We start from the raw sequence: 16,102 nt of genomic DNA on the forward strand, positions 1-16,102 counted from the left end.
CAGGGTGTCAGTGTTTGTACATGTAAGACATCCCAGTCTGCATCATCAGCAGGAACCACAGCATCTTCATGTGTCGGGTGAAATTCTGTGTGTGTGTGTGTGTGTCAAAGCATCCAAGTCTCCAAGTTTCCACAGTTAAAGAGACACTTTTAAAAAGACGTCAAACCAGTAAAAGGGGGAGAAATATAAAGGATAGAGTCGTCAGGACACATGAACATTCTGCAGCTAGTGCACAAAAAAGCTAAAGGCAACTACAAATGTGGAACTTGCATAAACTCTCAGTGTCCAAAAAAAAAAAAAAAAAGTCATCTAGGATACGATGCCCGTGTAAAAAGATACATAACGGAGACATCACGTCCTCTTAAAGAACGTATCGCAGAACACAGAAGTGCTGTTAAGACAGAAGACAGATGATGATAGTAGGCAGGTAAAAACGTGTGCATGGCCTGAGCAGAGACATGGAGTTGGAAATCTTTTGCCTTATAATGATGTGGCTACAACGGCTCCGCAGAATCTTGACCTCGGGTCGATAAGCGCAGCGTGATCCGAACCGTAGATCGCAACGATGACTGTGATGGAGGCTGGAGAGTCGCGGCGAGAAAGCGGACGATCTGTCAGCTTGGTGAGGGGGCCTGAGGGGGGTCTCTAAGCCGAGTGGTGACAGCACGTGAAACTGATTACCGGTGATTAAGTAAAGTGGAGCGAATGCGAGCGAGCAGCAACAGGAAGTGACTGCAAAATAAAAGTCTTGACGGGGGGTGAAGTTTCATAGGAAGCATGAGCTTTTCCTTAATTGAAACGTATTTTAATTTCATTTTTTACCTTTAATTTGATCAATTTAGCTCAATACCATTTATTCTTTAATCTCACCGTTTTCTTTCAGATTTTTAATACTGTTAAATGCCTTTTTAGAAGAAATCTTAAATTAAAAACCTGCTCACTAATTCACGCACCTCCACAGATCAGTAGCATCGGCTTTTTAATGACTCAAACTGCTTTGGAATCGTGACTCGCCATGAACCGAATCGGGACACAAAGACTCTGCCTCACACTAAAAACTGGTTTAACTGGCTCCTGTCTTTCTGTCTCGTTGTGTAGCTATTGTCCAGTGTTTGGCTTCAGCATCAAATACTCTGACAATGAAAGCAGCTGTTGTTTCTCATGTGCGTGATGCTGCTGCTGCTGCGTGTACGCACATCCACGCCTCTCCGTGCCCATGAATGTCTCAGTGTGTCACGAGCAGTGATGACATCTTTGTTTTATGCTCAAGAACACACACAAACAGACACACACACACACACACACACACACACACACACACACACACACACACTCCTACAGACATTGAAGACCTTGAGTTTGATTCAAACCAACTCCAGCTCTCATCCACACAAAAACAGACTGGACCGACACATTATCTAAACTTTACTTTAGTTTTTAATCTGTTGCCGTGTCCTCATTGTCTCTTCTTCTCGTTTTCTATTTCCCAGGACGCGTGCCAAGGCTTGGTGCGTGACGGACATGGATCCACCCTCCTCCGCCTCTCTCTCGTGTTCCCGACAAGCTGGGATGTCTCGAGAGTCCAGAGGAGGAGAAAGAGAGCGATGACAATGAATCGTTTGAGAGCACGATAGGCTCGCCAGTCTCTTGGATGGATGGACAAATGGACAGCTCGAAGGGGGGCCAGACAGACAGGGAAAAGGCGACAGTTGGTGTCCTTTGCCGTGCGTCCTGGCGCACCTAGTGGCTGCCAGACGACAGCAGTGATGACTGGGTTTAACTTTTCTCTCTACATGTCTTTTGTCCCACTCCTCTGTGTGTCCACTTTGATTGCTCGGGACTAAATGCTGTTCTCTTTCCTGTAACGTTCCTCTCTCGGTGCGTCACTGACTCTGGACGGACTTATCGTCTATTCAGGTGGACATGTCTGGACAGAAACCGTCCTTGAAGAGTGGCGGCTCAGGCCGCTTCCAGGTGGCTGTGGTGACGGAGACATCTTCAGCACCATCAGCACCTCCTCCAGCCGCAGCAGCCCCTGCTCATGCCCCGACGTCCACCAGCGATGGATCCAAGGCGCTCGACGAGTCCAAAGGACGGTTAAGGGTTGTGGGGTTCCTGGATCCGGGAGCGCTGGCCAGCGCGATGGACATCGGGCTTCCGCCTGATGTGTCTCATGAGCCGGACACGACGAAGAGCGACTCGGTCAGCCTCCATTCAACGGGCACGGGACATACGCACATCTCCGACTCTCACTCCAACACCTACTACATGAGGACTTTCGGACACAACACCATCGACGCGGTGCCCAACATCGAGTTTTACCGGCAGACAGCTGCGCCTTTGGGGGAGAAGATGACCAGACCGTCCCTGTCTGAGCTGCACGACGAGCTCGATAAAGTAACGTCAATAAGTCGTGTTTCTAACACAGGGTCACGTCAGATTTCATGTTCTAACCACGATGTTATGGATGAGCTGTGGAGGACGTGTTTCTAAAAGCTTTACTGTAGGACACACACTTGAGTCCTTAAACATGCTGCTGATTGTTTATTCTGTCCGTAAAGACAGAAAAGTTTAGTGGGACATTTCCTTCTTGTCCACCTGACAAAGGTTGGTTTCTTTCAGTAAGCAGACAGAAAACATTCCCTTCCCTCCCACCCAGGAGACCCTAAGTGGGCTAAGTGACACGACTAGAGGAGCACAACACACAATTCAGCCTCTCATAAACCTCCAGCCCCCCCCCCCCTAAAAAAAATCCTGCTGTATCCTGTTCCTATGCAATTCTGCTGCTGTGATGTCAGAAAAGTTTTAAGTGTTTGTCAAACTAACAGGTGTCCTATGCAGCTCTTAAGAACCCGTTACTCACCTTTTCCTCTGTCTTCTCCTTTTTAACATCCTTGCTGTGATTGGTTGTCAGGAGCCATTTGAGGACGGTTTGGGCAATGGAGAGGAGCCGTCAGCAGCTGAGGAGGCCGCGGCGGCGTTGGCGGTGAAGGAGGCAAAAGGAGGAACTGTCAAGTTTGGATGGGTCAAGGGAGTCTTGGTTAGTGTTGGGGAAATGGACAAATGTCTAAAGAGCATTTCTCAGTTTGACCCAGTGATGTTTAATGTGATCTAATCCAATTTATTAAAAGCTATTAACTGCAAAATTCTTTTCACAGTAACAAACTGACTGTTCATCCCATAGTTAACTGTGTGTGTGTGTGTGTGTGTGTGTGTGTGTGTGTGTGTGTGTGGCAGATCCGCTGTATGCTGAATATCTGGGGTGTGATGCTCTTCATCCGAATGTCGTGGATTGTGGGACAGGCTGGAATAGGTGGGTACCTTCTTAAACAAAAGAGGAAATCCATTTGTCTTCATTCATGTGGCAAAAGTATGTGAACGTCTGTGATTGTCAGTTCCTGTGAAGGGGGAGTTAGCGCCATGTGTGTCAATCAATGACAGAGACAATCAGGTGGACAATCAGAGGAGGTCCTGCTTTATGTAAAGAAGATGAACGTGGGTTTTCACTATCAAAGTCCGAGCTTGTAGAAGTGTGTCATGGCTCCAACAAAGGAGATTTCTGAATACATTAGATGAAGTTGCTGAGGCTCCCAGGGCTGGAAAGGGTTACAGACGAATTTGGACTCCACCAGTCGACTGTCAGGCAGAACACAAGTTGGAACATTCAACACCAGGGTTAACCCTCCTCAGGAGTGTTCAATCCAGAGAGATCACACTAAGAGCAATGGTGTAGAGCAGTCCAGGAAGTCAGAGGAACCCCAGGGTAACATCCAGGAAACAGTTGACCATCACAGTGAACATCATTGGTGAATATGCAAGAGGAAGCTGCTACTCTCCAAAAACTGTCTACAGTTTAATCAAGACCACGTGGATAAACCAGAAGGCTGTTGGAAGAATCATCTGTGGATGGATCAGACCAAAGTAGAATGTTTTTGGTTTTTGAATTACAAGTTCCGTGTTTAGAGACGACCAAATTCCAGCAACAGAACCTGATCCCCATCTGAAAAAACAAGGCGGTGGCAGGATCGGGATCTGGAGCTCCTTTGCTGCCTGTGGGCCAGAACAGAACTGATAAACAGTAACTGGAAACATTCAGTTGATTAACACCGACCTTATTACATCAAACATTAATCATCATAATCATGAAATGTGGCCAATTGTGATTTTTTTACTATGTTTTGGTTTGTTTATGTGTAACAGGACTGACCATTGCCATCATTGCAATGGCCACATTGGTCACCACCATCACCGGTCTCTCCACCTCTGCTATAGCAACCAACGGCTTCGTACGCGGAGGTGAGACAGCAGCTGCACACGATTAGTGGGGACAGTTTGGAAGTTTGTTACCGAGGTTTGCTCGGTTCAGGGTCTGTGAGAAAATATCCACATTCAGCAACTGACAAACAAAGTAAACCATCTCAGAGACATAGAAGCCCACCCTCCCCTTCTAGATAGGACCCCCAGAATCAAAGCAACACATACTGTAATCAATAGAAATGGAGGCCATAACATCCTTTCCAGTAATAATTTTCGGGCAACTTTAAGTCTGTTTGGTCATTGTTCCACAGTTTGTGACAATTTATTCTCTTTTGGGGTCTTTCATAACAGCTTGGGGTCAATGTTGCTTAGGATTAATATCCCAAGATATAAAAACATGCACATTTAGTTTAGACATTAGTTTAGTCTTCACATTTTTAATTTAAGCCCGTGTGTCAGTACCAGTTCTCTCCGTTAAAGCAGAAGCTTGTGCTGGAACTGACTAACTCTGTCTACCCCCTGCTGACCAGGAGGGGCATACTACCTGATCTCCAGGAGTCTGGGGCCCGAGTTCGGAGGCTCCATCGGCCTCATCTTTGCATTTGCCAACGCTGTGGCTGTGGCCATGTACGTCGTCGGCTTCGCGGAGACTGTGGTTGAGATGCTTAATGTAAGAAATTCTCTGGTTAAGTTTTTTAAACACGTTTCTACCTTTTTAAAACTGGACTCCAACACTTACTGACCTTGCTCTCGTTGTGGGGTTCAGGATGTTGATGCCCTGATGACCGATGAGCTGAATGACATTCGTATTGTCGGGACTCTGACCATCATCCTGCTGCTGGGAATCTCTGTAGCTGGGATGGAGTGGGAAGCCAAGGTTAGACTATCACATAGTACACAGTCCCTCTTTCCTCTTTTTAGTTGGAATCACTAAACATCAAAATCCGTTATTTCTACCCCCTGGACATCTCAGTGTCTCTCTCTGTCCATCAGGCTCAGATTGTCCTCCTGTTGATCTTGCTGGCAGCCATTGCCAACTACTTTATAGGAAGCTTCATGCGAATCGAGAGCAAAGAACCCAAAGGATTCTTCGGTTACCACAGTCAGTCTGAATCCTCAATACCCCAACCCAAGAATAAATCTCTCACTTTTGGTCTTTCTATGACGAGCCAGAAATCCTTAACTTGCTCTTCCTTCTCCCAGCGGCCATCTTCTTAGAGAACCTGGGTCCAGACTTCAGAGATGAGGAGACTTTCTTCTCTGTGTTTGCCATCTTCTTTCCAGCAGCCACTGGGATCCTGGCAGGAGCCAACATCTCTGGAGACCTCACTGTGACTATAGCTTTTATTGTTTGTCGTGTATATTTTACATTGACTGCTTGCAATAGTATTTGGCACCAGGCTTTTGAGCTTAGTCCTAACTCACTGTTTAAGTTGTCTGTAATATGGGAGGACAGTAAACCTAAATCTCCTCATGTCTCCATCTTCAGGATCCTCAGTCAGCAATCCCTAAAGGAACCCTGCTGGCCATCCTAATCACAGGGATCACTTATGTGGCAGTCGCCATCTCTGCAGGTTTGGACAACTGAGTCAAAATTGGGATGATGTTTCCTCAAAGAATGTCGTTACTTTACTACAGATCCCTTCAGTTCTTGTTCAAAAGTCCTCCGTGTTTTAATGCCGCTGTGTGTGTGTGTGTGTGTGTGTGTGTGTGTGTGTGTGCAGGCTCGTGTATTGTGAGAGATGCAACGGGCGACCACAACGACACGGTGACCGACACGGTGAACTGTACAGATGCCGCCTGCACCCTGGGCTACGATTTCTCCATCTGCAGGGAGGGAGGCTGTCCGTACGGCCTGATGAACGACTTCCAGGTAAACTCACGCTGCGTTCGAAGCACGTAGAAGATGTTAGAATTTCCAGTTCAGAGTTCAGAGTTTAAAGCATTTCACTACTTGATGCCAAATGTACTGAATCCAATCCAACATGGCTGACCACGAGAGTCTCCATGGTAACGTGGACAAACGATGGATAATAGAGGCTGTTACATGTACTAATGTCCGTCATTAGCAAATATATATTCTGGGTTAACTGCCTTTACTTTGTTGTTCCATCTGACTTTTTCAAGTAGTAACGTCCAACATCTGATGTGGCCTTAGCTCAGGGGCAGATGTTCCTAATAAATTGGGATAATGTTGATTGCTCAGTACATCAAACAGAACGGCTCACACAGTGTGTGTGGACGGTAAAGGGTGCTCTCGATGTGAGCGAGCTCGTCTCAACGATCCGCTGATAACCAGTCATACGAGACCCAGTTACAGTGTCAGCCACAGGTCGTCCTGACTGACAAAGGGCATTTTGAGGAGTAATAATTTGGACTGTGGACACAAGGTCACAGTACAAATTCACATTAAATCACATTTATTTTTTTGTTTTGCTCCAAACCTTGAGGAAAGCTCAGGAATCTGTGTTACGTAGAGGCCAGCACACACACACACACACACACATAGTGCTGGAGTGTGACGTGGATCAAAACACCCACAGCTATTGTTTTCCCACACGTGGGCAGCGACGCCGCGTCCGATAACGCATCGACACAAAAGCAGCAGTTTGACCACGTTCTCCTGACCAACTAAATCGCTTGCTGCTCTGTACTGCAGCAAAATCACCTGCAAGCAGCTTCATTCATTTTCCGTAAATGAACAATCTGTTCTTGCGTTATGAAGACACGCACTTTACACACTGTTGGATTTGATGCTAGACTGCTTTCTGCAGACACAGCAGCCAGTGCTTACTTGTAAATCAGGTAGATAAGCGTTGCCTCTTAGCTGCAGAGGTAACTACAGCTTTGAGCTATTTGTATTAATACTCAACTAATAATACTAATAATAAATGTTGACGTGAAGTTGTTATCAGAATTATTTAAAGTTCATTTTAATGACTTTATCAAGGGGGTACAAACTTAAACTAATTAATTTTTATGCGTTTACTACAACTTTACACACTGTGGGTTTGTGTGTGTGTGTGTGTGTGCATTAAATATTATGATAAAAGATTTTATTTAAGGGGATGCAAACTTTTGCAGCCAACAGTAAAGTGGTTGAAATCAGTCTCTGATCGTGGTCCTTAGCCTTTATTTATTAACAGCATGCTTCATTTGTTACTTGAATAAAGAATTTAAATCAAATTTAACATTTTATGTAACTTGTACATGTGACTTTTACTTGAGTCCTATGTTTGTGTACTTTTACCACCTCTGGTTTACTGGCTCTAACAAACTGCTAAGCTGATCTTGGTTCTCTGTATGGCTGCAGGCTGTGCGCGCGCACGTGTGTGTGTGTGTGTGTGTGTGTGTGTGTGTGTGTGTGTGTGTGTAAGACGGCCCTGTTCCCAAACAAAAGTACAGCCGTGATAATGGGGACTGTTGTTATGAGTCACAAGGTTCTTGCTGGTTGGAATCAGAGCTGAATGCGAGCATTGACTATATTCACCTACACACACACACACACACACACACACAGCGCTCTGACACTGATATCGCTGACACGGTGCAGACTCTCAGCCAGTGGCACAGACACAAATCCTTGCTCTTGTTTTACTACGATTCTCACTTTCACATTTATCTCCAGCAGCGAGCAGATGGGATTAAAGCTCACAGCTGTGTGTGTTTGTCGTCCTCTCGCACACTAACACAAGTCACAAGCTCGTTCTGTCCTTCTAGTCCATCAGTTATAGAAATATTTGGTATGATTTCCCTGCTGCTAGCATAATGAATACTTCTGTCCTCTTTGGAGGAAGCTGTGGGGCAGATTGTGCCAGTTGTTCATGGCACATTTCACCCAGACAGAATTTTAAAAACAGATTGTAAGACAGTGGAGCGACACCATTTACTTTGCTGCTTAACCTCTTGCACAGAGGTTATGGACTTGTTGGTTGTATTTTGATGAACATGACATTCGAGTTCCTGCAGGCTTGGTAAGATACGAGATGGCTGACTGATTTTCTTCAAAGCATTAGACGTTGAATACGACACAATGCAACACCAGGCCACACTCCTGTAACTGCATGGATTGTAATGGGTCTGTGTGTGTTGTCCAGGTGATGGGCCTGGCGTCGGCCTTTGGTCCTCTCATCACTGCAGGCATTTTTTCTGCCACTCTGTCCTCGGCTCTGGCTTCGCTGGTCAGCGCACCCAAAGTCTTCCAGGTCTGAGTCCGATTTAAACCCACACATCTCCTGAACACCTGAACTAACAAAACCACCAACGTCACAAATGTGTAAATGCGGCTGTGATTCCAGGCTCTGTGTAAGGACAACATCTATCCAGGGCTGAGTGTGTTTGCAAAGGGTTATGGGAAAAATAACGAGCCTCTCCGTGGTTACTTCCTGACCTTCTGCATCGGCCTCGCCTTCATCCTCATAGGTAAGATTCTGCTGCTCCTTCCTAACCCAAACTTTAATCGGTTTACTCTTTGCTTCTAGGTTTCTAGTCCCAAACGAGGTACAGAACGGGCAACTGGTCTCGTGCAATGAGCCTGTCTCTTGTTGTTTTCTAGCGGAGTTGAACATCATTGCTCCCATCATCTCCAACTTCTTCCTGGCCTCCTACGCTCTCATCAACTTCTCGGTTTTCCACGCCTCCCTCGCCAATTCTCCAGGTAAACTCTGGAACTGAACTCCAGCTTTGGTCAAGATGGACCTGTTGGCTTGGTTTTTCTTTAAAGCATGAAACATCTGACTTGACGTGACCTCAGACGTTTGTCTCAAGGGCTGAAAAAAGATTCTGCTCACTTTGCCAGTTCTTTCACACTTCCCTGCATGAATCTAATAGCAAATTAAAGAAAATGTAAACCTCAACCTCCAGGTTTATTATGGTTCTACTTATCTTCTAACAAGTACACGGCTGTCAGTGTTGCTCAAACTAAGGCAGTGGAGCCCAGTAACCAGTCTTTACAGCTTAAGGCTACAGTAGATCACTGGCAATTTTTTTGTCTCTTTTTTGGGGGTGATGGTTTCCCTCATTCACTGTATTGGCCAGTGGGAGTTTTCTCTGTGTGCTTGTTGTGTCTTGAAAGGTTAAAGGTTAGGTAAATTAAGAAGGTTGTGTTTACAGCTGAAGTTATAAGGCACAGCTGCTGGAGCTAAGGGACAGATACGGTAGTAGTGGAAAGTTGAGTGTGTAGCTGCGGAGATACACGGTTTCTTACCTTGTGCTGTGAAATTATTTTGAGAAACGTTTTCTGTGGAATTACTCAATTGTGGAACGTGGAATTCAATAAATGTTCAGTCTTTTTTCATACATCGACCTCTGAAGTGGATAATGAGTAAGCCTGCTTCTACATCCACCCTCGGGGCTTCTGCAGATTGTTAGGTTCCTCTGAAAAAGCCTGGTGTTTCTGTCTTAACATATGTCAGTGCTGCCGCCTTCACTTTGTTTTTGGTCAGTTTCTCTGTGGTTTAGATCACTCTGCTCCTCTTTTGGATAGTTTCAGACTGTGCATGTTTTATCTGAGTTCTTTCAAACAAGGAATATGTACTGCAACCTTAGAGTCTCAGGCCCAGGGCCCCTCTGACCTTGCAGGCCCGTGGGCCTGTGCTTGGTTAGTAAGCACGCAGACCTACTAACTTACATAAATGTGTAGTTAAAAAGGTTTGTATGCAAATGGGCAGCAGTGTTTATTCCGCTAATTTGTGCCTCCATTAAAGGGCGACTTCACCAACTTTTAACTAGCTTTCTATGGCTTTAGTTTAAGGTCTAAATGTACATTAATGCATTTTAAACTTCCCTGCGAATTGCCTATATTAAAATATTTCTCGAATTCTCGCTCAAAAAACTTACTAGGACTAAAACTTGTTAGCATTAGGAGTTCAGATGATGTCATCTGGGGGAGCTCTGCAAAAGCTGGTTGACCATGATTGCAAACTCCATAGTGTGAGAAACAAGATGACACATTTTTTTTTAGCTAGACTTGAGAGATATTTTATTATAGAGGTGTGAGTTTATGTACATGTACTAGTCAAACTTGAACAAAAAGAAAGAAAGTTCAAAGTCAAAAACTTGCATAACAAACTTTCTGTAGTATTTGCATATTTTTAACATTTTCATTTTATTCACATCTCTCACCTCAGGGTGGCGTCCCAGCTTCAAATACTACAACATGTGGGTGTCTCTTGCGGGGGCCATCCTGTGCTGTGTGGTGATGTTTGTCATTAACTGGTGGGCGGCCCTGGTCACTCTGCTCATCGTCCTCGCTTTCTACATCTACGTCAGCTACGAGAAACCTGGTAAGAACCCGGTGGAGTGGAGGCTCATCTTCTCTGTCCAGCTGATGTCAAGTGGCAATGACCATCAATGCTGAAGTCATTAACAAAAAAGCAGATGTGTTTGATCAGTAGTGATGGGGGTCCGGCCCTTTTCAAAGATTCTGCTCCCTATTCAGTGTTTTCATAAAAGCCTTATTATTATGTTTTTTTCATTACAAAGAAAATACACAGTTACTGTTGTTTAGTTCCTGGGAAAGAAAGGTACCAGGAACTTTGCTCGAGGTAGCAGTCGAGAGCAGACATAAAACAGTGGGGAGAGAAGGGGGGGGGGGGGGGGGGGGGGTTGTAACATATAATATGAAAAGTTGTCAGCATGCAGTTTTTTTAAAGTGCCTGAAAATGCAGTTCCTCCTATGGCCACACGATGTCAGAAATAAAATACAAATGAAATAGAATAATAAGAAGTGAGGTGATTAACAGCTCTTATTGAACCTTGAGGCTGTTAGAGTAAAACTCACACACAGACCGTCAACAACACACAGCCCTGGACCTTGTGAAGAGAACAATCTGTTTGGTTTTAACCTCTTTGTGTTAAAGCAACATGAACGTCACAGTTTAGTCTCATGAGGCCCACTGTTCAAACTTACTTTACTCCACTACACACTTAACCACCAGACTCTGCTTTAAATCTGCAGATGTGAACTGGGGTTCGTCCACTCAGGCTCTGATCTACAACCAGGCTCTGACTCACTGTCTGAACCTCACCGGGGTGGAAGACCACGTTAAAAACTTCAGGTCAGCATGGCGCTTTGCTTCTGGGTTCGTTTTGTTACGTACAAGTTTCTAAGTGTTTAACGTGGTGTTCGCAGGCCTCAGTGTTTGGTGTTGGCTGGTTATCCAAACTCCCGCCCTGCTCTGCTTCAACTGGTTAATTCTTTCACCAAGAACGTTGGCCTCATGGTCTGCGGTCACATCAAGCCTGTATGTACAGATGGGGTGCAGATCCTTTCACGCATTTCCTTCACCTGTGAGATCCTGGTTTGTAACACAGTGTCTTTTCTATTCCACCCACGCTGTGCTGCAGGTTCCCCGTCGGCCCACCTTTAAGGAGCTGTACCAGGATTACGCCCGCTGTCAACGCTGGCTCAATAAAAAACGCATCAAGGCCTTTTATACCCCAGTTTTCTCCGACAACCTGAGGCAGGGGGCGCAGCTCCTCCTGCAGGTATGAACATCTGTTTCACAATGAAACACCTTTCAGTCCAGGACTAGCCTCGATTTTCAGATTGCTACTTTTCAAACTTTGTAGAGCTTCTCTTGGAAAGATCCCTGATCAAATGACTGCAGACGTGTCCCTTTTTAACTCAATACAAACAATACAAATACTGCATCCTCTTTAGTTGCTTTGTTCGCTTCTGGGTGTTGATGTGTGTTAATCCATGGATGAATTCGGTTGCGAGAGGTTGTAAGTTGTGCAGATTTGTGGCATAGTTCTGTCCCGGTTTCGGACCATTTACACTCCCAGTTTACAGGCAACTCAAAAGCACACTGGTTACACTGGACCATGATACGTGCACGGTCACATCTGAGCTGTCTCATCCTCAGGCCGTTGGTTTGGGTCGTCTGAAACCCAACACGTTGGTCATGGGTTTCAAGAACAGCTGGAGCGATGGAGACATGAGAGATGTGGAGATTTACATCAACACTATACAGTAAGGACTGATCTTTGCTGTTCTACTTTTACGAGGTTATAATTTCTCAGTTTTTAGGTTGAAACTGTCAGAAAGGTCAAAGTGGGTGTGGGAGTTCCCTTTGGCAATAAATAAAGTATCTATCCAACTGTCGAACCACAGCAAACCTTTGCAAACTTGCGAGTTAACCGAGTGTTAAAAACTCCTCAAGATGACATCAATTGGAGTTTTTCATCATTAAGAGTTCAGATGATGTCATCTAGTTGCCTAGTTGACCATGATTACAACATCCATGCCGGTCCGAGCCCGGTAGAAATTGGGGAGGGTCGCGTCAGGAAAGGCATCTGGCATCAATCAACAGGCGGACAATGATTCACTGTGGCGACACTGAACTCACGGGATAAGCCGAGAGGACAAAAAAAAAAAAAGTGTGAACAACAAGATGACATAATCTGATTTAAAGCTTCCACCAAGTGATGTCATCTGGAGGCGTTTTGCTGATAGAAGTACAGACATATTTTCATGTAGGGAAGTTTTATGCCATTTAGTTACACGTTGTAATCAAACTACAACCAAAAGAAGCTGCTTCAGTATCGGTGACGTCACCTTCTGAGAATCTAATCACGGGGACATTTTTGTGAGACCGTGCAGGTTTGAGGTTAATGTTTTATCTTCCAGTGATGCCTTTGACCTGCAGTTTGGAGTGGTGCTCCTTCGACTGCAGGAAGGACTGGACGTCTCTCACATCCAGGAACAAGGTACCTCTGTATTTTCTGGACATGTGTCTTCTGTATATGTTCCTACTGCCTGTACTGAAGACACGTCTCCGTTTTGTCCCTACAGATGAGCTGCTTTCGTCCCAGGAGAAGCCACCAGTCGGCAGTACGGACGTGGTGGTTTCTGTCAGCCAGGCGAAAGACTCTGACTCTGGCTACTGTCCTTCAAAAACCACCAGCAACCAGAGCAGTCCACTCATCATGAGAGAGGGTGGAAAGGATGAACACAGTAATCTTTGCTTCACAGCTGTGCAGTTTTTTTTTTTTTGGGTTTATTCTCAACACATGTACAGAATGTGTTTAGTTTTGCTCTAAAATTAACCACAAAACAACATGTGTCCTGAATCATTTTCCCAAGCTTCTTGTTTTTGTGCCAAACGAGGCCAAACACTTTTTGCATCCACAGTATCACAGACATGAAACTTATCCATACATGTCTCCTCCTACAGAGACCAAGTCTCCCCTGAGTCTGACTGACCAGCATCTGTTGGAAGCCAGTCAGCAGTTTAAGAAGAAACAGGGCAAAGGAACCATTGATGTTTGGTGGCTGTACGATGATGGAGGTCAGATAACAATAACATCCATTTCTGAGGGTTAATGTCTGCACATAAATAATTAAAGGACTTTGACAGCTGATGTGCAAACTGGGTTTAGATGGTGGTAGAATAATTAACAACCAGCTCACAAAGTCCATCACAGGTGTGTAGTTACAATCACAGAGCCTGGTCTGAGGAATTTCACAAGAACACAAATGACATTTTAATGTATTACTGTGTGTGTTTGCAGGTCTGACTCTGCTGATTCCCTACCTGCTGACCAACAGGAGTAAATGGGGCGACTGCAGGATCCGTGTGTTCATCGGAGGGAAAATCAACCGCATCGACCACGATCGCCGAGCGTGAGTCACGTCCCCCTATTGGCACCACAACAAGCCCAGGTGATGACATCTGCGTGAAATTTCCTGCTGGTAACTGTTAACTTTGCCTTCTCAGGATGGCCACTCTGCTCAGCAGGTTCAGGATCGACTTCTCTGACATCAACGTCCTCGGAGACATCAACACCAAACCCAAGAAACACAAGTATGACTCCTCATGGCTTTCGCTCACATCACAGTAGACCAGTTAGAGTCATCCAAAGAGGGATGTCAGTCCGAAATGAGTTTTACATCCACATTAAAAATGGGATGATTTAGGATTTAAAGAGACTTTTAGAGGTTCAAGGCAGATTCTGATGATGGAGGCGTGGTTTTGTAGAAAAGTGAAAGGGAATTATTTGAACTCTCTAACAATTCTTCTTCTTATTCTAAACAGACGTTTATGTGATTAGAGTCTGTAAGAGTTTGAAATGGTCTTGAAATGTTTGAACTCCTGACGAAAGACGTACGTGGAACTGCAGTGTGGAAAACTGCAGTAATGTGCAGCACTTATGTATTTCGGCTTCGTTTTGCAGTAAGCTGACTTTTAAGGAACTGATCGAGCCGTACAGGCTGAAGGAAGACGACATGCAGCAGGAAGCTGCCGAGAGGCTGAAGGCTCAGGAGCCCTGGAGGATCACCGACAACGAGCTGGAGCTTTACAAGGCCAAGGTGTGTCCACTTACGGCCAACAAATAAGCTGTCAGAGCTGTTCAATGAGCCGAAAGAGTGTGTGCTAATGTGACGTTTGTGACTTTCAGACCAACCGTCAGATCCGACTGAACGAGCTGCTGAAGGAACACTCCAGCACCGCCAAGCTCATCGTCATGTAAGAGTCGAGACTTTTTTTCCCCCCCAAGTTAAGTCCAACTACGTCCCCACTGCCAATAAAGATAACCCTCTGTAATGCTCTGCTCTACAGGAGCATGCCTTTGGCCAGGAAGGGAACGGTGTCCAGTGCCCTCTACATGTGCTGGCTGGAAACTCTGTCCAAAGATCTCCCGCCTCTGCTGCTGGTCCGGGGAAACCACCAGAGCGTCCTCACCTTCTACTCCTAACCCACGTGCAAATTTCCAGCGTCCACACGAACACTTACATGTTTTGTGGTACCCGGCCTGTAGGCACACAAAACAGAGTTTGGGTCCCAGATCTGAAACTGTCCTGCTGTGAGTTTTCTATTTGAAATAACTGGACTAAAGTATTTAGACCTCATTTACAAATTAATCAACATTTAGATGGCTGTTTCCTTTATCTCTAACGCATGGACACACGAAGACCTGTGCATTCAATAGCTCCCATGTGTGTAATGTGAACGAGAGTAGCTGCACTAAAAGCCTTTATTTATAATAAAATCAAATAATGTCAGACTGTTGGTATTCAATTGGAAAGACTGTATATGTGATAACATTATTTTGTATATTATTTTATTAAAATATTAACTAAACCAATTTTGGCTTTTGGTAATCTTTGTTTCTCTGGACTCATGGATGGATAACTGACTACCAGGCAAAGGCCCAGGGGCCCCAAGAGGTCAGGGGGCCCCTGGGCCAGAGCCTCTGAAGTTGCTGTTGGTGCTTCTATCGATGTTAAATGACCCAGAATGACCCCAAAGAGCTGTACCATCAAAAAATAATATAAATTATGAACGGTGGCCTAAAATTGTCCAAAAGCAGCAGAAAATGAAGACAAAATACACACACACACTATTAAAAAGACGACAATGATTTAAAAAAAACACAAAATGGCAGAAAATGATCGTTCATGGTAAAATTCATTCCAAATAATTATGATGTTGAAGTTTTCAAATAAATATGGTGATTGTGCAGCTAGAGCGACCAGCTGCGTCCAAGACAGAAGAAAGAAAGTACTACTGTGCTGCATTCACAGACTTCTGGGAAAATCAAACTACATTTATGAAAGTCTTCATGTACAGTACACAAATGTAAATCAACAAAGTAGAAGAATTACATATGAGACTAACATGTGGACATGTGATCCAGTCAGAACAAAATAAAGCTCCATTACTCTCAGGTTGCCTTGTTCAGGGATTTCTCTGGCTCTTTAATTCTGGGCGTCCTCACCTAAAGTCCAGCTCTCTGGACATTTTCTCCATGGTTGTATCAGTGTTTGATTCTTGAAATGACAAAGTGAAAAACTCTTCAGGTCATTAAATAGCATCAAACCACCAAAACAGATTCTGGT

General features: G+C 44.8%; 1 protein-coding gene across 1 annotated transcript; it reads left to right on the forward strand.

Moving 5' to 3' along the window:
• Positions 1 to 1,412: 1,412 nt before the first annotated feature.
• Positions 1,413 to 15,348, forward strand: slc12a2l (solute carrier family 12 member 2-like). Its single transcript, XM_067520702.1, has 26 exons — positions 1,413 to 2,397; positions 2,915 to 3,040; positions 3,238 to 3,313; positions 4,201 to 4,296; positions 4,788 to 4,927; positions 5,024 to 5,134; positions 5,251 to 5,359; positions 5,461 to 5,588; positions 5,747 to 5,831; positions 5,982 to 6,130; positions 8,355 to 8,462; positions 8,556 to 8,679; positions 8,813 to 8,914; positions 10,386 to 10,541; positions 11,216 to 11,315; positions 11,390 to 11,501; positions 11,605 to 11,745; positions 12,126 to 12,232; positions 12,890 to 12,969; positions 13,055 to 13,216; positions 13,437 to 13,550; positions 13,774 to 13,885; positions 13,980 to 14,066; positions 14,437 to 14,572; positions 14,662 to 14,729; positions 14,823 to 15,348. The coding sequence occupies exons 1-26, from the start codon at positions 1,924 to 1,926 to the stop codon at positions 14,956 to 14,958; spliced, it is 3,339 nt and encodes a 1,112-aa protein (XP_067376803.1). The 5' UTR covers positions 1,413 to 1,923; the 3' UTR covers positions 14,959 to 15,348.
• The last annotated feature ends 754 nt before the right edge of the window (positions 15,349 to 16,102 follow it).

Source organism: Channa argus, chromosome 11, assembly GCF_033026475.1.
Source record: "Channa argus isolate prfri chromosome 11, Channa argus male v1.0, whole genome shotgun sequence".
In the NCBI taxonomy this organism is placed as follows: domain Eukaryota; kingdom Metazoa; phylum Chordata; class Actinopteri; order Anabantiformes; family Channidae; genus Channa; species Channa argus.